Source organism: Trifolium pratense, linkage group LG6 (assembly GCF_020283565.1).
Source record: "Trifolium pratense cultivar HEN17-A07 linkage group LG6, ARS_RC_1.1, whole genome shotgun sequence".
In the NCBI taxonomy this organism is placed as follows: Eukaryota; Viridiplantae; Streptophyta; class Magnoliopsida; order Fabales; family Fabaceae; genus Trifolium; species Trifolium pratense.
This window is the reverse complement of record NC_060064.1, coordinates 33,903,058-33,925,419: the sequence shown is the minus strand read 5'-3', so window position 1 is coordinate 33,925,419 and position 22,362 is coordinate 33,903,058. Positions and strand designations below refer to the sequence as shown.

The 22,362-nt window shown below is 30.6% G+C and overlaps 3 protein-coding genes across 3 annotated transcripts; all 3 read right to left on the bottom strand.

The window, feature by feature from the left end:
• Window positions 1–4,356: 4,356 nt before the first annotated feature.
• On the bottom strand, window positions 4,357–10,698 carry LOC123888704 (phosphate transporter PHO1 homolog 9). Its single transcript, XM_045937842.1, has 13 exons — window positions 9,941–10,698; window positions 8,648–8,975; window positions 7,992–8,040; window positions 7,849–7,920; window positions 7,618–7,747; window positions 7,374–7,494; window positions 6,901–7,159; window positions 6,294–6,398; window positions 6,172–6,216; window positions 5,868–6,017; window positions 5,462–5,743; window positions 5,190–5,329; window positions 4,357–4,872 (listed from the first exon to the last, which is right to left on the bottom strand). The coding sequence occupies exons 1-13, from the start codon at window positions 10,497–10,499 to the stop codon at window positions 4,758–4,760; spliced, it is 2,355 nt and encodes a 784-aa protein (XP_045793798.1). The 5' UTR covers window positions 10,500–10,698; the 3' UTR covers window positions 4,357–4,757.
• A 5,965-nt stretch (window positions 10,699–16,663) lies between these two features.
• LOC123888703 (auxin-binding protein ABP19a-like) lies at window positions 16,664–17,317 on the bottom strand. Its single transcript, XM_045937841.1, has one exon. It carries the CDS (start codon window positions 17,291–17,293, stop codon window positions 16,664–16,666), a length of 630 nt encoding a protein of 209 aa, XP_045793797.1. The 5' UTR covers window positions 17,294–17,317.
• A 2,070-nt stretch (window positions 17,318–19,387) lies between these two features.
• Window positions 19,388–20,076, bottom strand: LOC123888702 (auxin-binding protein ABP19a-like). Its single transcript, XM_045937840.1, has one exon. It carries the CDS (start codon window positions 20,073–20,075, stop codon window positions 19,446–19,448), a length of 630 nt encoding a protein of 209 aa, XP_045793796.1. The 5' UTR covers window position 20,076; the 3' UTR covers window positions 19,388–19,445.
• Window positions 20,077–22,362: the final 2,286 nt, after the last annotated feature.

Below are 22,362 nucleotides of genomic sequence, written 5' to 3'. Positions count from 1 at the left end.
GAATATGTACTGACGGTGTAAAATTATTTTATACTGTCAATCAATACCAATCATGTTTTCCGCCACATTACCCCACTCCCCACTTTCTTAATATGATGTGGAAGAATGCTTCATTTTTATTGGTTGTCAGTGTAAAATTAATTTACACTAACAATGCTTACGTAGTCTTTAAACTCATTGTTTTTTAGTTAATTAAGTAGTCTATAGCTAGTGGTTAGAATTTTATACCCTTAAAGTGAACAAATAAAATATTGAAACTCGAATTACGATTTTTAAATATAATAATATATATTCTTATCAACTGAGTTATATTCACGCAACCGTACCATCTCAATTGTTAATTAGTATGAAATTTATTTATATCTAGTCTAGTATAAAATTAACATACAATAGATACATATTCAATAATAGTAATATTAATAAAAAATAATCCTTTCAGAAAGCAATGGATTGCAAACAGAAATGATATTGCTGGTAGCTAGATTAATGATTTTGAATTGACCTTTTTGGCTTGTGTATAACACTTAATTTATTTCTTTTATTAAATCGAAAGTACATTGAAATAAATTCAGAATATATATATATATATATATATAGATATATTAAAATTTAATTTTAATTAAAATATATATGGTTCATGAATTTATCGATAAACGAGATTACAGGTAAAATAGTCCCTTAACCTGTTACTGTTACATCTTCTCTGTTCCTTTTTAAAATTTCGCCAATGAGTGAAAATGAGATAAAAAATGAATAATTATTTTTGAAATTGAAAAAGAAGTTTTAATGAATTTTCTTGTTATTTCACGACTTTTGATCATTTATATCATCATTTATTTTTTTTTTTTATTGAAGCAGTTATATCATCAGGTTGTATGTCAGATCATTAAAGTATGTTAAATCACCATTTTTAAATACAAAAAGATAGACATATTTAGAGTATTATAAAATTATTTTAACAAAAAATGAGCTCAAAATTTGATTTAGAGGTTCAAATTTTTTGTTAATTTTATATTGATCTTTTGGTGTTTTAAGATAAATCATATTTAATTCATTTCATAATAAAAATAATTAAATTTTATGAAGGAATTATTTATAATACTTTAACATGTCTGCAAAATACTATTCAAAATTTTGTAAGTTGAAGTATAGTTAAACATGATATGGCATGTCTACGCATGTACTAAAACTATTTACATTAAAATTTTGTAGGACTAAAAAGTACGATTCTTATGTGGAAAAAATGAAACTTAATAATTTTATAGAGTAAAAACATATTTAATTCAATAATAACTAATTAATGTTATATTTATCTTTGAAAAACACAAATAAAGAAGAATAATTTTTATTTTTTTATATTTATATTTATATATACAAAGCATTAAGTGAAAATGAACAAAAGGTAGGATACTAAAAAAAAAAGGATAATTATTGTGTATCAAAGGAAAAGCAAGAAAAGACGAACACAAAAAATAAATATAATGTTTTTTGAAGAAGTTTAATTAGCTAACTCAAATTGGCACAACTGAATTTGAGACCTTAAGGAGGAGCACGCTCCCAAGTCTTAAGCCAATACCATTAAGTAATGATAATTTTTTTTGTATTTTGTCAATGTACTAAAAAAAAATCTGATAATTAAATGTAATGGTTTAATGGATAAGGATAAATGTAATTACAATTTTTTTAAAAATAATCCTTTGAATCTAAAAGAATAAAACATCGATTTGTCAAAAAAAATAAAATAAAATAAAACATCGTATCTAACCAAGCACGTAGAGAAACCATAACAAGAATAGTTAGCATGTTGGTCATTCCTTATATAGCAATGTATAGCAAAAAGGGGTTAGGGGACCTTAATCATCATATCATAATCATAATTAAAATAATTCATGCTTTGACGGGGGGATGGGGGGGGTAGGTTAAGGAAGGGGACCTAAACAAGGGTACTCTCTTACCACTTGTTCAGATATATAGTTGTGCGGACATCTCCCAAGGAACGTAGCCTCTTATAATCATTCACTTTATATATGATAAAATGGTCCAATACTACCTAATTGTGCACTCATAATGTCATTATGTCTCATTATAAATTTGATATTTTGTAGTTTAAAAAAACACGGTTTCCACTTTATATTACGTGATCTATTTTTTTTTTTAAAAAATCAAAGGTATATTCTCCGCGCGCAACTGCAGAGACTAATCTTATCGAGAGGTAACTGAGATCTATTTAAGCGGTTGACCTCTTCCAACAAATGCTTCTCCATACGCATTGGTCGGAGATCGAATTCAGGACCAAATAGTTAAGGATCCAAGTATCTACCATTTGTGTCACACTATGTTGGTTATTTTTGAAAAGAACTATGTTGGTTATTAAGTAATCTATTTAACTATTTTAAACTTTAGGCACCTCATAATTGAGATAAATACCGGTATTCAATAGATAAAATAATTTGTGTGTGTGTGTGAGAGTGTGAATTAACAACTCAAAACCACACAAAAAATATAGGTTAAAGCATGACTAATATGTTAGATTAAATGTGAGTGATTAAGTCACCTTGATTATGAATGAGTTTAATGTTAAATGTACAAGAAGTAACTTATTTATTTAATGCTTTAAAATAAGTAATTTTTTTTTAATGCTTTAAAATTTTAGGAGGCCATGTGACACTTTTTTCTTGTGGTATTGAAATATTGAGTAACATATTATAACCTTAGTTATAAACACCATGCATGTTATATCATGTCACATAATTAATTTTGTTAAAGTCTCACATTGTGATAAAATAAGTAGGAGATTTCAAGATGAGTTTATAAGTAGATATATGTAACCGCTAGAGACGACTATGGAGATCTGAACATGAGTTTATAAGTAAAGATAATTCTCATTTTATAGAGGAGCTCTCGGATGAACATCATATCAATGTTTCAAGACTATAAAAGAGAGACGTCACATTTAACCCAAAATTTGAATACATTACAATGAAAAGAAAAAAATTATTAAACACATATGATATGAACCAGCTAACATTTTAAAGTCCGTGTGCTTCTTAGATAACACTTGGAATATAAAAGTCTACATTCTTCAATCTCCAAATATCTTGGAGAATGGGAAATATGCTAATAAAAGGAAAGTCCGTTACGTGCGCATCACAACTTTTCCTTTGTTGTTTTCTTGCTTATCAATCTTAATTTTCTTTTCGAATAGTCTAATAGTTAGAAATTCACCTCTTAAGATGAATAAGTTGGAGATCCTAAATTCAAACTCCAACCCTATATAAAATATAATATATTTACTAATTATAAAATATAATATCTCTACGAATTAAGTTATACTCACGATGACTTTTAATCTTAAATCTTAAATCAAAATGCTATAACAAAACAATAGTAAAATAACGCATGGCTAACTGTGGTACTATGAGGGGTAAAAATAACATTTCCATAGTATCTTGGGTTTTAATAGATTTATATATGATTAGAGTGAATTATTTGTAAGCATGAGCCAAAATAGTTCATGATTTGTTCGAATTGGTAGATACATATATGAAATTGTGAAGTGTTAATCAAAATAGTCTCTCATTAATTTTACTATTAGAAATTAAATCATAAAATAAGCCACTAAGTTTAGTTTAATGGTGAGGAGTTTAGGTAGTATGCAGAATATCTTAGTTCGATCCTCTCTGACTTCATTGTAACAAACAAAAAAGAAATTAAATCACAAAATGAAATGTATCTTTCCACGTTGTCATACATCAATATTACCACAACATTATGTTTTATTCTTCGGGACTAAAATTTACCATTAATAAGCTATAAATTTGTCCTTGACGTAAATTTCATAGGCAAACTAGTCCCTATTGAATATTGACGTGAACCAACGAACAATAATAATAGTAGGTTCTTTTATTTACAATAGAGCTTGAAGATCGAACCCAAAATTTTTAGTATACTACATAAACTCTTCATCACTTCACAATAATAGTCCCTATTGAATATATGTCAATTTGCAAAAAAACGAGGGACCATTTTGACTAATGGTTACAATTTCAATGACCAATTTGACTATTCACTTATATAAAGGTCATGTTAAATAGTGTCAACGGGGCACTAGTTAAACATATTAAAAAAAAGAAATAAATGATAAAATTAACGATGAAAGAAAATAATTTTTTACATTATTAAAACATTGAATACACAATTTACGAGATAAAATTTCCATAATTATATCCTAAACTAGTGCACCAGAGGCACTATTTAGCATTTTCCTATAAATAATACACGATAATGAAGCAGGTGAGATAATATAGTTCCTTGTTAAGCATTTAAATTATACTTTGCAATACTCTTCATAAAAATCATTTAGCTTTTTTATCCTATCTAATCCATATAAATCTGCTTATAAGCTGAAAAGTGTCGCTCTTTTTATACTATTTTCAAAAGCCTTTTCCATTTTCAATATAGAACTTAAGTTTTTTCCAATATCTATATATATATCAAAACTGCTACAATGAATTATAGTTTAACCAAGGTCCTGAGTTCGATCTTTAGCTTGTGCATGCAACAACGTTAAAACATTTAAAGAGAATTTGCCGTACATTTGGGTCTCACAAGGCTCGAGGAATTAGTCTCTATAATTGCGTGCACATAATACTTGGTTTACGTAAAACAAAAAAAACTGCTACAATGAATTGATTTGGAAAAACATGCTTATTTTCTTTACTAACACACTATCTTTATTTACTCCATCCTATATTTCTTTATGTATCTGTGATCTCTTCTTCTTCATCATCATCATCTTGATGATTGAAAGGAAGTGGTACTGACTTGAATGCCCTATACTTTCCAACATTGTTCAAATGCTCATTCTCCAACCTGTTCAATTCAAAACATACATTCATTCCTAATATATAATCGGAAAATCATGGTCGGTCCAATAATTTTCAGTAGTGTCTGAGGTCTAATACAAATTTTAATATATGCGCTCATTTTTTGTCTGCATATGTGGCCTTCTATTCATAATAATATCGAATGAAAACTATTTTTTTGTTTGTAGGCCAAAAATTACGGCTTCAGTAGCCTTACCCTTGGACTAGCTTCATGAAACATGTTTGCTACTTATTGCCAATAAGCTAAATATAATCATTCAACTGAGTTTCTAGAGAATCTAATGAATAAGTTCAACAAGGTACCTGAAAAAGTTCCAAATTCCACGTCGAAGGATCTCCAAACAAGCTACAATAGCAGTCAAAGCTGTTCTATGCAGGAATGGAGCTTCCTTAATGCCTAAAACAGATTGCATCCATGCTAGCCTAAGTATAACATTACACACCTAAAAACACCATCCATTCATAATCATCATTAAACACATCACAAGGACCGATTGCTATGGTTCAAATCATAGTTCGCCGATAAAAAAATAAGAACTAAGAGCAAACATACTTGTAACAAAATATTAACTTACCATAGCAAGAAAATATACACTTTTGTATGGTACAGAGAGTTTATCTCTTAACCATGGATTTCTTGAATTTCTTCTAAGCAAACCCCAATCAATCACAATATCCCAATAAGTATTAACAATTGTTGCAATGCTTGAAGAACTTGCAGCAAGAATTTTCCAAACTATTCCTTTGTGAAAGTCATTACTAGTCCTCATTGCAACTGCAACTATTGTTGATATGTATTTTAGTCCATTCAGTCCATGCATTATATCTCTTTCTTCAAGTAATAATCGTCGAAGACACTTCAAATAATAAACTTCGTGTTAGATTAAATTCTGTTAATAGAAAGTGATTAAAATTTGATCACAAAGTTCGGTCTATTGTGCCTACGTTTCCTAGACAAGAAAATGAATGACCGATGCATACCTGAAGAAAACGGAGCCAAAATGGAATAATAGCTACAATCAAATAAAATGTTTTATAGATGTCACTATCAATGCAGTTGTTTGATCTGGTTTTGAAGTCCCCCCAGAAATAGTAGCAAACATAGAATATGAAACTTCTATATGCTTGCACCTGAACACAAAAATACAGTTCAGTGTTGGCTTTATAGAATTTTTATTACTTCATATTAACACTTAATATTGTATTAGTAGAGGATTAAAATATGTTAATCAGAAAAAAAAGAGGACACTAATATTAAGATTTAGTATAATGTAAAGTTTTCAACCTGACTGGTAAGCTGGTCTGCCAAGAAATTATCTGAAAAGTTGATCTGAAAACAGAAACAATCAAGATTAGTATCATCAATGAAGTATTGAGCATAAGTTTTGAATTTTTGCTTTTGTTTACCTTGTAGAGAGGAGCACAAATTGAATGAAATGCACATTTAATTAGGAAGAAGCGGCTTGATTTATATATGATATTGAAGGGACAAAATGTTATGAGAAGCACAACCTGTAATACAAATATTCATTAGCAAACTCTTATAACACAAGTGTTTATCATATAAGTTCTTATGTATAACCTATTTCTATAAAAGATCAAGTAAATTCGAATCGTTTTCATATAAGTTATAAGCTGTTTTCATAAGCTATCTTGAAGAGCTTATATATGGAAATAAGTTGAAAACAACTTATGAAATGTCATAAGCTATTTCCCTAAGCTCTTGTTTATACTAGTAGATAAGCTCAAATAAGTGAAATCAAACAGACTTTTGGTTGTAGACAAAGAGCAAGATACTAATACAAGAATTATTCCAGCATTTTTTTTGTCTTAACCCTCCGGTTCCTAGGAAAAGGTCCTGGTAATCGGGAGCTCGATTGAGAGGCAAGTAAAGTCGGATCAATGATTGTTCTTGTCAAGTTTCGAACATGAATTTTTTCAAACGATTTGAACTTAACTGAAGCACATTAAGAGATTATTAAAATTTGAGATAGATATATGTATTATAACTTACTATGACAAGGCCTAAAGGCACTAATTCTGTAAATTCTGAGAAGCTCTTTGTTCTTTCATCCATCTCCATATCTAAGTTTGAGAGAACAGCAGCCAATGATAGTACTGCAAGGCCAGAGCTAAGAAGAAACACTTCTCTATAACCTAACTCTGTTCCTTCCTTGAATCCAAATATAAATGAATAGTTGATTTTGAAACGCCTCCATAAGTATACATTTGCTGAGTAGACGGTCATATGCAAGACGATGTATCCGAAGAGACTGCAAAAAACTGAAGTTTATTAATCATGTCTGGTGTCTAACATGTGTCAGTGTCTGCCACTGTCACATTCAATTCGTCCATTAACTAAAATCATGTCCGGTGTTTATGTCTGTGTCAGTGCTTCATAGACTCTATTAGACACGCATGCAAATATGCAAAAACACAATTATGTAAATGCAAGAAATTATTTTTAAATGAAAATTTCTAACTTACCTATAAAGTGGAAATATGTTCTCCATATATGTAGTTCTACCTTCACTATCCATAATACCTCTTGCATGTATAAGTATAACTAATGCTACAATGAGAGCAATTGAGCATCCAGTAAATAGTCCTGAATCAAAATTCAAATGATCAAATGTAAGTGTCAAGTGTGAGACATAGTTTATTCTTTTTAAGCATAAAATTGAGACATATTGAAGAAATTGAAAGATTAACCAATTCTTCATGGTCTTACCTAACAAGAATGTAATTCGATGCCGTTCCCTCTTTGCAGTCGGTCGCAACATGTTCATTCCTTTTCTGTGATTTCCATTTGCAAAGTGTTTTATGAAGGCATGTTCTACCCTTTCCATGAGCCTATTAACCTTTTACAATACATGATGGAGTATGCAGCATTTTAGATTTGGAAGAAATTAAAACTATAGATTAAATGAAAAATGTAAGAGAGTATGATGTTAGTAAGAACCTCATCTGAGCTTCCAACATAAGAACTGTCCACCATCTTTAAGTAATCTTTTGATGCATTTCTTGAACTGACCTGTAGTGGTATAAAAGCAAACTCAGAAAATTGCAACCAAAAAGATTATATTCAAATCATAGAGAATATACCTTATCATACTTCTTCATGATTTTTGAGAATGCCAACAAGTTTAAGAAGCTGCATACCAATCAAGCATAAAGATTAGCCTTGTAAAAGATAATCAATTCATTATTAATTAACTATAAGGTCTTGTCTGCATAAATAGCTTAATTAGTAACTTATAGCAAAAGTGTTTGAGCCTGTTTGAATTGATTTATTTGAGTTTATCTACTAACATAAACACTTGTGCGAATGTTAGGGAGAGATTATGGAAACAGTTAGACATTGTCCATAAGCCCGTTTTTAGCTTACTTCCCTAAGGTCTACAAGATTGTCTATGAAAACAGTTTACAGCTTATATAATGTAATTTGACTTTATTTTATATTTTGTTATAGAAATAGATTATACATAAGCACTTATTTGATAACTGCTTATGCTATAAACATATATTTATGTTGTTTATCCAAACAAGCATATATGTATAAGCTATTTCTATAACAAAAGATAAAATAAAGCCAATTGTTTTCATATGAAGAGCTTATGGAAATAAGCTGGAGACATGTCATAAGTTGTTTCCATAAGTTCTTCCAAACAGTCTCACCAGTGATTATGTCAATAGATAAACTCAAATAAGTCAATTCTAACAGTTCGTAAGTTAAAAAGTGAAGGAAGAAGCCATGTCACCTGTATCTTTTTAGAAGCCTAAGCTTCTGATAAAATTCTTTTAAGGCTGTGTTAAGTTGCCCATCTGCTTTCCTAAGCTCTTTCTTGTTAAATGTTTGATCAGTTTTTGAACTTAAGAGAAGCCCTTTTAAGGTTGATACAGGAGTTTCTGGTGTGACATTGATTTTCACATGATTAAGGATCTCCAAAGGAGCTGGTCTAAAACCTTCTATGGAACTTGTCTTAGAATTTGTTTGTGCCACATTATTTCTATCTTCATCATTAAAATCACTTTCATTGCTCATCTCAATTTCAGGAATCACATCCAAGTGTGGTGAATGTGAGCGACCTTCAAAAATGATAAAAACATGAATTGCATAGAATTTTTATGATGCATGCTCATTGCAAAGACCAAAAGAGTATACTTATCGATCAAGCACCGACACATCCACCAGACACGACACTGACACATTAACACTAGTAATAATATGAAAATTGGACGCGATTAATAGTAACTGCATGTTTCGGTGTCAACACAACTAGACGTGTCAGACATCAAACACATGTTCAATCTGAATTGTTGATGCTATTTAGATTCTTAGCTAAGTTTCAGGCTTGAACCCAAGTCACCATAGGGGTAGAATTAGGCCTAACTATCTGACAGGTACGGGTACATTACCAGGATGGAATATGACTTTTTAGAAAAGTTAAGGTACATATACATTAGAGGAGTGTTATTTAAACATCAAATTTGGGGACAAAAAATTGGCATCATCTTTTCTCCACTCACAAGTACAGAAATCGATGCATGCAAATAATAATAAGAAAACAAAAAGTGTATATTTGTTGTATTTTTGTTTGAGAATTGTGTTGGAATAACATTTTCCTATATATTAATATAAAGTATCAAAAAAATAATTTTTAAGTAAATTACTATCATCAAATGGAGATTTACTTTTTTTTTGTCCATTGTCTCCACTCCACTACTATAATCAAAAGTGAGAGAGTTAATTGAAATATAATAAAAAAATCAAAATATTTTATAAGATTTTTCAACTATTGATACATTTTTGTTGTATACACCATCCCGTAGCAACCAAATAAAAATGGGTATGGATTGTTGCGAACCATATGAGTACCCGATACTGGTACGTATCCGGGTACGGGTACTTCATCATTTTATGAGAACTCATGCTTCAGAGATCTGAGCCAGCCGCGATTGGCATTTGAATAACATCATGAATTGCACAAAATCTTTATGATGAATGCTAATTGTAAAGATTAAAAGAAAAACAGAAAATAACAATGGCTTACCATGGTTGCCATCATCTGCATTATGCAAAAGGGAAGTTGAAGAAGAATTTTCATTGCTATCAACATTTTCAAACCCAACCTTATCAACTTTTATTCTAAAAGCAATAAGAATATTCATTTGCTTACTTAACTCATCAGCTTCATCAACAACTTCCTTAACAATCTTCTTATAAAATGTATTAACCTTATTAAACTCAAAATCAAGTTCTCTAAAAAACACAAGATCTCTTTCTGCTCCATCTTCATAAGGATTTAAAAAAATTGTTTTATACAACTCTTCTGAATCTTCACCTTCTTCCGAACGAATAAGTATAACTTCATCTTCATTCTTACTTGAAGAAGAATGTCTTTGTTTACCACTAAGACCACTAAAAGCTCTATAGAGAGTTAATCTTCTTTTCAATGATCCTTGTGGTGTTGATGCCATTGGTGCTTTTGATTCATTTTGTGCCTTAAACTTTGACATGTCTTTGAGAATAGATTTGAGAGAGTTGTAATTCATGTATGCTTCTTGCCATTCTGGCACCATTTGTGACACAAATTCTTTCCCAAACTTCATCTTTTTCAAGTGATGATGAGAAATTTATGCTTGTGCTATGGATTTTAATTAGAGATACATTTGTGAGATGCAATGAGGATATAGAGAGTGGTATGAAGGATGGGAGAATAAAAGTGTTTCATTGTAAATGGCATTATATTGGTACATATAGCTTAATTGGTGCATATATTCAATTTTTACTTCGTAATTAGTGCGGGTTGCTAAGAATCACCATTGATAATAGACTTTACTTTTTATGTTAGATCAGAATAAAATGAAAATTAATTAGAGAGATTTTTTCCACTCAAGAGAATGTATCAAGACATTGTAATCAATTGATGGGCTCTCTTTAGGATGAATTGTTAGAGTGAACCCGAGTTTACTTGGTCTCTCTACAAATCTTCCATATCCATCTAATTTGACGATGACTTGTTGCCGCCTGAAAATTTGTTGAAGACACGGTGTGGGTTCTACTTTATCAACTAAATTTTTTCATAACGAGAGTCAAGATCAAAACTCTAAAGTGAATAAATGGAAGTAACAAGATTCGAACTCCGATTCCTACATATTACATGCAATATCGTCTCTATCAACTGAGCTATTTTCATCAGGACGGGATAACTTTTCTAACTAGCTATATTAAAATTTTAATTTTTATCACCAGTATCCGGTTCATCGGACCGTCTAATCTGATTCGATAGTCAGTTTTGGTATCAAGTAGTTTCAACACCATTCTGATCACAGTTGTGGAAGATCGAAATGCGGTTCTTCTTACCAAGTCCAGCGTCAATCCCCACTGGACCAACTAATTATTGATTAACTTTTAACTTTTTTTGTTACTCTTTTTTCGGTTACAGATAAACTTTTTTTGTTTGTCATAGCGTATTGGCTAGAAATTTCATCATTTTAAGGTGGAGAAGTGGGATGATAGTCAGGTTACAAATTAACTTTTAACTTTAGTATTTATCAATAAAAACAGAAACAGGAAACACAATGCTTATAAAAAAAGAAACAGGAAACACAATAAATATGTAGGACCTAAAACTCTATAAAAAAGGATATGCAGGACCTAAAATAAATTTAATAGAGAGAGATTTTTGCAGGTGTTTTTGGTACAAACTTTTAAAGTTTTGTAACTAGCTGTATTATGAATTTATGACTGGAGGAAAGTGTCACCTGCTTCGTTGCTATGTTATTGTCGTGGTTACCACATATCCTCCAGCTAATACAATCATTCCACATATATAAAATTTTCAAAGGAAATCTATAGGTGTAATTGTGACAATAATATAATATGAATGTTATTATGGCCTACAATCAAGGCATAATATGTGTGTGTGTTTTGTGTATATTCTATTTGTCTTCATATGTTAATCTCTCAAACTAGAATATGATCACAAAATAATTATTTTGTCTCAGTAACTTTAGTTCAGTTAGTAGGTATATCACGTTTTATATATGTCAGAGTCGAAGTTCGAACCCTAAACACTTAACTTATTTATCCGTGAAATTTTTGCTTGACCAAAAAATTGTGTAGCAAAGAAGGGAGTAGTAGACGTACGACTTTGAACTCTTCTATATATATCTATTCATTTATTTTTTTTGTGATCACAAATATTCATTTAGCTTGTGTAATTCTATATAAAAAAAAAGTATGTTGTGCTTGTGCTACTAGTCGTGAGTCGTGACAAAGACATGGCTTGGCTGTGGCTGTGGCTGTTCACAAGCAAAAAAGGACAATTTTGTAATAAATCTAATCTATTGAACCAACCGTATTGAAAAATATAGGCCAACATGGTCCACGTTCCCTTTAAAGAGGAGGAAGATCCATATGGATATATATGTGAATTATAGTTGTTAATGTGTTAACATTAGACATAACCTGTTCACCAAAAATAAAACATTAAACACAAAATATATTTATTTAAGCAAAAGTAAAATCAGAGTGTAAATACATCGCATGAAAGAGATATAACATAAAGAGATGCAATAAAATAACTTTTTAGAACTCACTCATCTAGATCTAGTACTAGTACTACTCTCGTAATTTTGATGGAATTGTCCTTGAAGGTGAAGTCAATTGGTAAAAGGTTGGAATGTTGAAGAAATTTTAGAAGGAAGTTTAGAATTCAATCTCTGACATTTACCTGTTATGAAATTTGGTGCATCTAGTTGGTGGCGGAACCGGAAAATAAAATCCGGGAGGGCTATTAAAAATTTATAATATATAAATTAAGTAAAAATATAATTTCATACAAAAATTTGGTCAAAAAATGATTTTTTTAAAGAAAAAAAACAAAAAATCAAAACATAGGGGGAGCAGGAGTTGAACTCACGTCCTAAAACTATAATATAAGGTTACAATAGAATCAATTGACCACAACTGGGCTACACTTAATTTGCTTATTTTAATGTGCAAACCGGTATATATCTAGTAAATAGTTTTAATTTTATATAGATGCAAAGGATACTAGAGTAATTTCTCATTTTCTCGAGGGTGGCCGTGGCCCATCCCAGCCACCCCCTATAGTTCTGCCACTGCATCTAGTATGCATATTATCACACGAGAAAGGATTCCCTCCCGTGCATATTGCACCGGAGAGGGAGAAGTCTGGATCCTAACCATTAAAATTTTGTTTGTTAATTTTTTACATTTTTTTATTTTCAATCTAATGGCTAGAGTTGGACTGGAGGGTAATGTTACCGGAGACAATCCTCTCCCATTATCACACACCTAAAAAAATTGATATCTTTTGTTTTAAAAGTGAATAGAGATTTTTATATTCCATCCGTCTCAAAATATAAAAACTCATTGATCATTGCACGTATGACAATACATAATTTTGATTACGATTATTTTTAATTGTCTATTAGTAAAAATTATGAAAATTTGATATTTTAAAAATATTCATCGAAACAAATCAAACATATGATAATATTTATATTTATATACTTTTAGAAAAATACGGTAGAAAAATACGGTCAAAACAAGACATATAAATAATATATTTAGTTAAAATATGTCTTATAAAATGATAGGGAGTATTAAAATATATCAATTAAGATCTTCAACTTAAAAGGATCTTACTAGTCTTCACCACTCTTCAACGTAATATGCCCTATGAAAAATTATGATTGTTGGGGGGAGAATTGACTGAATTAACAGAAACTAAGTTTAAGTATGAATGGGTGAAATTATGCACAACACTTGTTTATTCGGTAGCCACTGTACTTATTTTCTTGTGCGTCAGACGGATTTATCAAAATACTCATGTCTGCTATTTAGGTAGCGGATACTCCCAAAAACATCATATCAATTTTTTTTATAACGTCCGTTAGTTAAGGAGCGGAATGATAAAAATAGAAACGTGCAGAGCGCGCGAGAAGTAGGTAGCACGTCAAAAGAAAATCTCTCTCTCTCTCTCTCTCTCTCTCTATATATATATATATATATATATATATATATATATATATATATATATATATATATAGGGGGCTGCTAACTTAGACCCAGTTGGGTCTAAGTTAGCAAGGTGCACCTTTTCAGTTGGACCAAAATACCCATTCTTTTTAATTAATTAACCAAATTACCATCAATGGACGCGGATCCAGTGTCGCGCGCGTACCGCAGTACCATGGTTACAGGCCGTTGATTTCCATCATACAGCCAAGATCTGATCTCATCAAGACTGTCTGATCAATCAGACATCCCAGATCATCCGAATCCATCAGATTCCAGCGCGTGCACCACACTGGATTACAGCCTGAGAGAAGAATCTACTTTTTAAAAGCAGGACACGTGTCGCTGTCTGATTGGCTGGGCGTGATTTTTTTCCATTTAATACTTTGAACTCAATTATTTCGTTGTAAATTAATTTTTTATTTATTTTTTTTATACCAAAATTCATAATTTTTTTTTCTCTACAAATAGAGACTTGATTCGTTTGATTTGGACACAGAAAAAAAAACCCAATTTTTCACTACCTTAATCTCATTTTTCACTACCTTACATCAACTCACTGAAACCATTCTACCAGCAAAATGGTTTCAGATTACAACTCTCTGAAACCATTGTACCAGATAAATGGTTTCAGAAGCAAACACAATTAATAAATTACTCACTGAAACCATTCTACCAGTAAAATGGTTTCAGAATACAACTATGTGCAACCATTCTACAAGCTAAATGGTTTCAGAAGCAAATAACTAATAATCAACTTACTGAAACCATTCTACCAGCAAAATGGTTTCAGATTACAACTCTCTGAAACCATTGTACCAGATAAATGGTTTCAGAAGCAAACACAATTAATAAATTACTCATTGAAACCATTCTACCAGTAAAATGGTTTCAGAATACAACTATGTGCAACCATTCTACCAGTAAAATGGTTTCAGAAGCAAACATTAGTTTTTAATTACCGTTTTATCTCATTTAATTAACTAAAAATAGTTTCAAGTCTCCAAAAATTTCATAAAATATACCAAAAGTTCCAGAATATTATCTACTATTTTCCTGGTATAATGGTTTCAGTGAGTTGGTTGAGTGGTGCGTGTTAAATTACAACACACAAGTAACGTATTTAGTAGACAAAAAATGAGATTAAGGTAGTGAAAAATTGCGTTTTTTTTTCGGTGTCCAAATCAAACGAACCAAGTCTCTATTTGTAGACAAAAAAAAATTATGAATTTTGGTATAAAAATAAAAAAATAAAAAATTAATTTACAACGAAATAATTGAGTTCAAAGTATTAAATGAACAAAAATCACGCCCAGCCAACCATTGTGTGACACGTGTCCTACTTTTAAAAAGCAAATTTTTCTCTCTCCAGGTTGTAATCCAGTGTGGCGCAGGCGCTGGAATCTGATGGATCAGGATGATCTGGGCTGTCTGATTGATCAGACAGTCTTGATGAGATCAGATCTTGGCTGTCTGATGGAAATCAACGGTCTGTAACCATGGTCCTTCGGTACGCGCGCGACATTGGATCTGCGTCTACTAATGGGTATTTTGGTTAATTAATTAAAAAGAATGGGTATTTTGGTCCAATTGAAAAGGTGCACCTTGCTAACTTAGGGTCTAAGTTAGAAAACCCCATATATATATATATATTGACAAACACAAACTCAAGACAATACATTACGAATATTACAAATAAAGGTGCTAAATTCCGAGACACCCGAGTGCACATTATGAATTGAATCCACTACAATTTTGGGATCGATTTTAAAAATGACATGAGAGATGCCACGGCGAGTCACTTCATTCATGTCTTCAATCAAAGGCATAGCTTCACCTTCAATTATAGAACATGGTCCTTGCATCCATGTAGTTCCAGCCGTGACAAAGTGTACCAAGTGATCACGAACACACCATCCCGCACTTGTTCTTCCTAATGTATTGTGAAAGCCCGCGTTGCACTTGTTTATTCACTTTGCATCAGGACTATTTGTACATTGCCCTCACATAGCACATGGGCCTATTACAAAGCCCATGTTACTATCATATAACACTCTAACACACCTCCCTCTATTACTACATATATTACATCAAACTAAGATTATCTACCTTCAACTACAATGAACTCTTCAACTCATTAAGCAATGAGCCTACTTAACCAAATTAAAAATCAAATAATCATAATCATTAATTTTATTCGAAAACAGATACGTCTGTTAATGAAAATATCAAGAAAATTATTCCAAAAAAAAAAAAAAAACTCAATAAAATCCAGTAAATGTAGAGAGTTATATGAATCAAAACAAACTTCATAAAATTCAACCAAGACATTGTGATGTCTCATTAGTTGGCAAATGCTACATAATCTTTAAATCAAAATCAAAACAATATGCTTTACAATCCTTTTAAATGCCATGGGTATATATTTTAGTATTTGGTTTTGTTTTTTTGTCACTATATGATTTTTAAATTATCATAAAAAGAAAAAGTACCACTACTACTATTTGAATTTCAAATGATATATCTATCAACAATGAATATGTCTTTTCACACATGTTAAGTTAGATCTATATATAATTTAAATCAATCCAAGGAGTAATGTAGAACCATAAAAGTAGAAAAAGAGAGAGACAAAGAAATCAAGAAATGTATAACTCAAATTATTTCATATAGTATTTTTAACGTTTGGTAAAACTAGAACATAAAAATAAAAACCCTTATATTTCTAACCACTTCCTTTAAAATGAGCCTTTAACTTCTTCACTTGATCAATATCAAGGTAAGTAGTTTTTGCAACTAAATCAGAAGGCAAATTATTACCAAACAAAAGAAGATCAAGTGTTTGAATACTAGGTTTTTCACTACTAAATGCAACATAAGCAATAACTTTTCCCTTTCCGGTATTAAGGACATAATGCATCATCCCCGGTGGAACAACGAAAAGATCACCGGGTTTCAACGCCTTGGAATAAGTTGAAGTAGGTGTAACAAATCCAGCGGTTAGTTCACCTTGAACCATTATAATTAATTCGGTAGCACCGGGATGAGTGTGCATTGGAGCTAATCCGCCTTCTTCTATGTCTACGCGCATCGCGGTGACTCCAAGCCCATTTAGGGCTGGGAAATTGGTTACACTTGCATACGTGACTCCAAGTTTAAAAGTGTTGTTGGTGTTTCCGGCTACGAGGCCATGAAAGACGAAATCGTCCGATGTGACACTTTCGACAGGTTTGCAAGGATAGCCTGAATTGGAGGTTGGAGCCTTTAAATCTGCAACACAAAAATCATTTACAGAAGCATGGCAAATAGTGAATGAGATAAAAGTGAAGAGGAAGAGAATGTGAATAATCTTCATTTTCACTGTATTTGGTCTGAGATAATGTTGTAATTGGCTAACTATATTTATATATAGAGAGGTAGGAAGGGGAGAAAAGGTAAAATTATATTCTTTTTTTTTTGGTAGAAGGTAAAAATATATTCTACCATATCTCAAATGTATTGAACGTATCAATCATATTAATTAAATAATTGATTAATAACCGGTAATCACTAATAAAAACGTCTAAATTAACAAATATGTATTAATGATAGTTTTATCTTTTGACTACTACTAATTATTTTTTGGTCAAAATTTTGACTAATAATATTAATGATAGTTTTTGTATATATGGTACTCCTCCGGTCCTTTTTATAAGGAACACTTTGGAAAAATCACACAGACCAATGAAGCACATTTAACATAGTTATTTTCATTTAATACTCTTATAAATTTAAATTTATTCCATGTATACCCTTATTTAATTACTCTTTATTCAACTAACTTACTTATTTTTAAATTCTATCTCATAATAAATAAGGGCATAAGTGAAATTGAACATTTAAAACATTTGAAAATTGGTCAAAGTTTCTTATAAAAAGAACCAATTTTTTTGCCCTAAGTGTTCCTTATAAAAAGGACCGGAGGGAGTAATTAAAATAATGAGTAAACCATTCAAGTTGGTCAAACTATCATTAATCTCTCCAATTCCGTTCGTGAACAATAGAAATATTAAATAATTCTTAAACTATCAATCTCTTTGATCCGTAAACAATATCAATCTCTCAATCATTTGTTTTTTTTACTAAAAATAAACGATATTAATTCATTCAAATTAATAGAGTATATCGATTCAGTACAAATTCAAATTGTCTAAAAACAAAAAGGATGAATTTGTGAACAAACTCACAACATTCATGTTAATAGCATAAAACGGAAAATTGCATAAGCCTACGAATATGTTCATGTCTTTAGATTTGTAGCGTTGATGACACAAAAATAAACTTTGAATGGATTTGCACTTGATCGGAACTAATTCTTCAATATGAAACAAATAAATACCGCACAAATGGGAAACAAAATACACCGCATAAAGACGGGACAACAAATACACCGCACAAAGACGGGACAACGAAATACACTAAAATAATGTGAAAATCACACTTATTTAATATAACGAGAAAGAAAAAATAATTTGGAGGATTATTTCATGTCAAGATTTAGTCTGAAATTACATATCTTCAATAAACTAAGAAAAATAAAAGAGTGGTGACGATTAGCATTAGAAATTAAAAATTAGAAGAGTCCGGTATTTTGAGTTGAGAGGTAGTGATGTGACAAGTTCAAATTAGGAAAAAAAAAAAACTTTTCATTAAAATGAAACTAAAACAAAAGAACTTAGACAAAAAACAAAAATCATCATCTTCATCTTCAAACCCACCAAATTCATCAACTCCATTTTCAAACCCAGAAAAAATTTATCATCTACGTATAATATCCAAAAAATTAAAAACATGCACTAGATCTTATTTAATCCACTCTAAAAAAAGAAAATATTTGGGCATTGTATTTTCTCCTTTTCACATTACCCATATGAAAGTTGAAGGGATAATTACAAAGAGCCACGTTTTAACATTAACCAAAAAAAAAAAACACATAAGTCGTTTGATGCATCAATGTAAAATGTCTTGAGAATTAAACCTGCACAGTACAATTTGAATTCCTACGAGAAATCAATGTTTAAAAAATATATTAATTTTTTTTAGTGTATTTAGACTCATGATTTTCATATGAAATCATGTTGATGGACGTGTATGAATATGGCGGATAAAAATAAATTGTAGAGAAGAAAATAAGCAACGGTGATGACAACGATTTTATTAAAAAAATAGTTTTTGTTTGTTTGTTTCAGTGAATACAATGTTTGCTATTAAAGGAAAGATCGAAAAACAAGTCATGATATCCATATACTTGATCATATTAATTATTTTAGACCTTCAAATTAAACGATTAAACGAAATGAACGTCTAAGAATTAATGTCAAATTTAATTTTCACATTTTGATGCCATTTGATCATAACCTTTACATTGAGAGAGAATAAACCAAGAAATGTAAGACTCAAATTTATTTCATATAGTATCTTAATATTTGGCATAATTAAGTAGTACATAAAAAAAAATCCTTTCATTCCTAACCACTTCCACCAAACTGAGCCTTTAACTTCTTGACTTGAGCAAGATCAAGTAAAGTAGTTTTTGCAACTAAATCAGAAGGCAAATTATTACCAAACAAAAGAAGATCAGTTATTTGAGTACTAGGGTTTTCACTACTAAAAGCAGCATAACCCATAGCTTTTCCCTTTCCCGAATTAACGACAAAATGCAACAACCCCGGTGGAATAACAAAAAGATCACCCGATTTAAGCACCTTGGTATAAACTCCGGTAGGTGTTACAAATCCAACGGTAGCTTCACCTTGAATCGATATAATTAACTCGGTAGCATCAGGATGAGTATGCATTGGAGCAAACCCACCTTCTTCTATGTCTACACGTATCGTGGAAACTCCAAGTCCGTTAAGGGCGGGAAAATTTGTGACACTTGCAGCGGTCACACCAAGTTTGAAAGAGTTGTTTGTGCTTCCGGCTACAAGGCCATGGAAGACGAAATCGTCCGATGTGACACTTTTAACGGGTTTGCAAGGATAGCCTGAATTGGTGATTGGAGCCTTTAAATCTGCAACACAAAAATCATTTACTGAAGCATGGCAAATAGTGAATGAGATAAAAGTGAAGAGGAAGAGAATGTGAACAATCTTCATCTTGAATGTATTTGGTATGATAATGTTGTAATTGGCTAACTATATTTATATGGAGAGGTAAGAAAGGGAGATAGAGATAAGGTAAAAATATTCCACCAAATCTCAAATGTGTTGAACGTATATCAATGATATCAATGATATTAATTAAGTTTCTAATTAACAAATAAATATGTATTAATGATATTTGACCAAAAACAAAAAAGTATTGGTGATAATTTGTTTTTACTAATACTATTACTGATAGTAGTTTTTTATTCTGACTAATAATATTGTTTTTGGTCAAAAAATTGACTAATACTGTAGTATTATGTATTAATGATAGTTTTTGTATATGGTAATATATGGTAATAAAAATATGAATAAACCATTCAATTTGGTCAAACAAATTATCAATCTCCATCCGTCCCAAAATATAAGAGCTAATTTGAATAATGCATGTATGTTAATGCACAATTTTGATCGTTAATATCTTTAATTTTTATATTAGTAAAAATTATAAAAACTTGATATTTTGAAAATACTCATCAAAACAAATCAAACAAGATCTTATATGCTAATATTTATATCTATATATTGTTATAAAATTATGGTCAAAACAAGATAAATGAATAGTGTCATTTAGTCAAAATAGTTCTTATAAAATGAGATAGAGGGAGTATGTTCTTTAACAATAGAAATATATTAAATAATTCTTAAATTATGATTAATCTATTAATTTAGTCTATCCTACATTACTTAGAAAAATCGAGATTTTAAAAGGTGATATGACCTATAAACTTAAAATTTGGGATAAAATTGTGGTGTCCAACTCACTTGAATAGTTGCTCCTGACTACGTACCCTCTCATAAAACCCAACATGATTCTCTTTTAAAAATATGAGAGAAAATATTATATATTTTTTAAAACCCACTTGGGTTGGTGCATTGGTATTGGCTTGGGACTTGGGAGTGTGCTCCTCTTGAGTTCTAAGGTTCGATTCTCTCTGGTGTCAATTTGAGTGGACTAATTTAGCTTCTTAAAAAAAAAAGAAAATATTATATATTTTAGAGACCAAATTAGTTTATTATTATTTTGTCTCTAAATATAAGATCCACTTAAAAAAAATTGTGTCCTTTTTTATAAAAGCATTTTCAAGTCTTAAACATATTTATTATTTCTTGGGTAAATAGGTTTTTACCCATAGACGAATTTTGGTTTATCCCCTGTAATGTTTTTTTTTTACTATCCCTTGTAATGTGAAGATTCTCTGATATACACCCTTCATGGAAAATGTTGACCTAAGATTCCACAAAAATGATGATGTGGCATGGTCAGTTAGAGGGGTAAACCAAAACTCACTAACATTACAAGAGGCAAAATGACAGAATCTTAAGTCATCATTTTTTATGAGAGGATAAACTAGAGAATCTTCACATTATAGATGGTAATCCTTTTTTTTTTTGCAGGGGTAGATCAAAACTCACCTACTTTACGGTGGTAAAAACATATTTACCCTTATTTTTTTATCTACATGCATACCCCTAATTTTTATTTTTATTTTTTTTGTGAAGATTCTACATCTTTTTCTATACCTTACAATAAATATTAGGCTTTCGTCAATAAAATGAAATAAATATTAGGCTAAATGTATCTAGATATCTTGTACCAAAAAAAAGTATTTAGATGTCTTTTTTTTTGTCAAGTAACCTAGTGGCTAGAAAATTCACTTTTAAGGTGAATAACTTGACTCCTGTACATATAGTGCGATATGTTAACTGAGCTAAGGTCACGAAGACGTACGATGTCTTTTAAATTTGATTTTTGTAACATATTGATCCTTTAAGTTTCTTAAATAACACATATGTCATTTAAGTCATTTACCGTTACTCTTTTCTATCTTTTTTTTATATAATCGTTACTCTTTTCTATCTAACTCTGCTAGAGATGGCATATGTGGCTGTTTAATAGTGACGTGGCAAGTCCAAACCAGGGAAAAAAAACATATTTTTCATTAAAAAGAAACTAGAAAAAGAGAAGAACTTAAACCCAAAAACAAAAAGCATCATCTTTATTCTATCTTCATCTTCAAACCCAATTTTTTATATCATCAACACAAAAAAATTAAAAGTTCTAGATCTTATTCAAATCCACTCTAGAAAAAAGATATGGACATTGTATTTTCTCCTTTTCACATATGGATATACCCATATGAAGTTGAAGGGATTAAAACAAAGACCCACATAAAGTCATTTTATGATAGAGTTAGATGGAAAAGGTACCATTACAAACATTGAATGTTTTAAAGGA

Coding starts and splice junctions, on each gene's coding strand:
- LOC123888704 (XM_045937842.1), bottom strand. CDS start 10,499: ATGAAGTTTGGGAAAGAATTTGTGTCACAAATGGTGCCAGAATGGCAA. Junction 7,921..7,991: donor TCATGAAGAAGTATGATAAG/GTATATTCTCTA, acceptor ATACCACTACAG/GTCAGTTCAAGAAATGCATC. Junction 7,495..7,617: donor TCGAATTACATTCTTGTTAG/GTAAGACCATGA, acceptor ATTTTGATTCAG/GACTATTTACTGGATGCTCA.
- LOC123888703 (XM_045937841.1), bottom strand. CDS start 17,293: ATGAAGATTATTCACATTCTCTTCCTCTTCACTTTTATCTCATTCACT.
- LOC123888702 (XM_045937840.1), bottom strand. CDS start 20,075: ATGAAGATTGTTCACATTCTCTTCCTCTTCACTTTTATCTCATTCACT.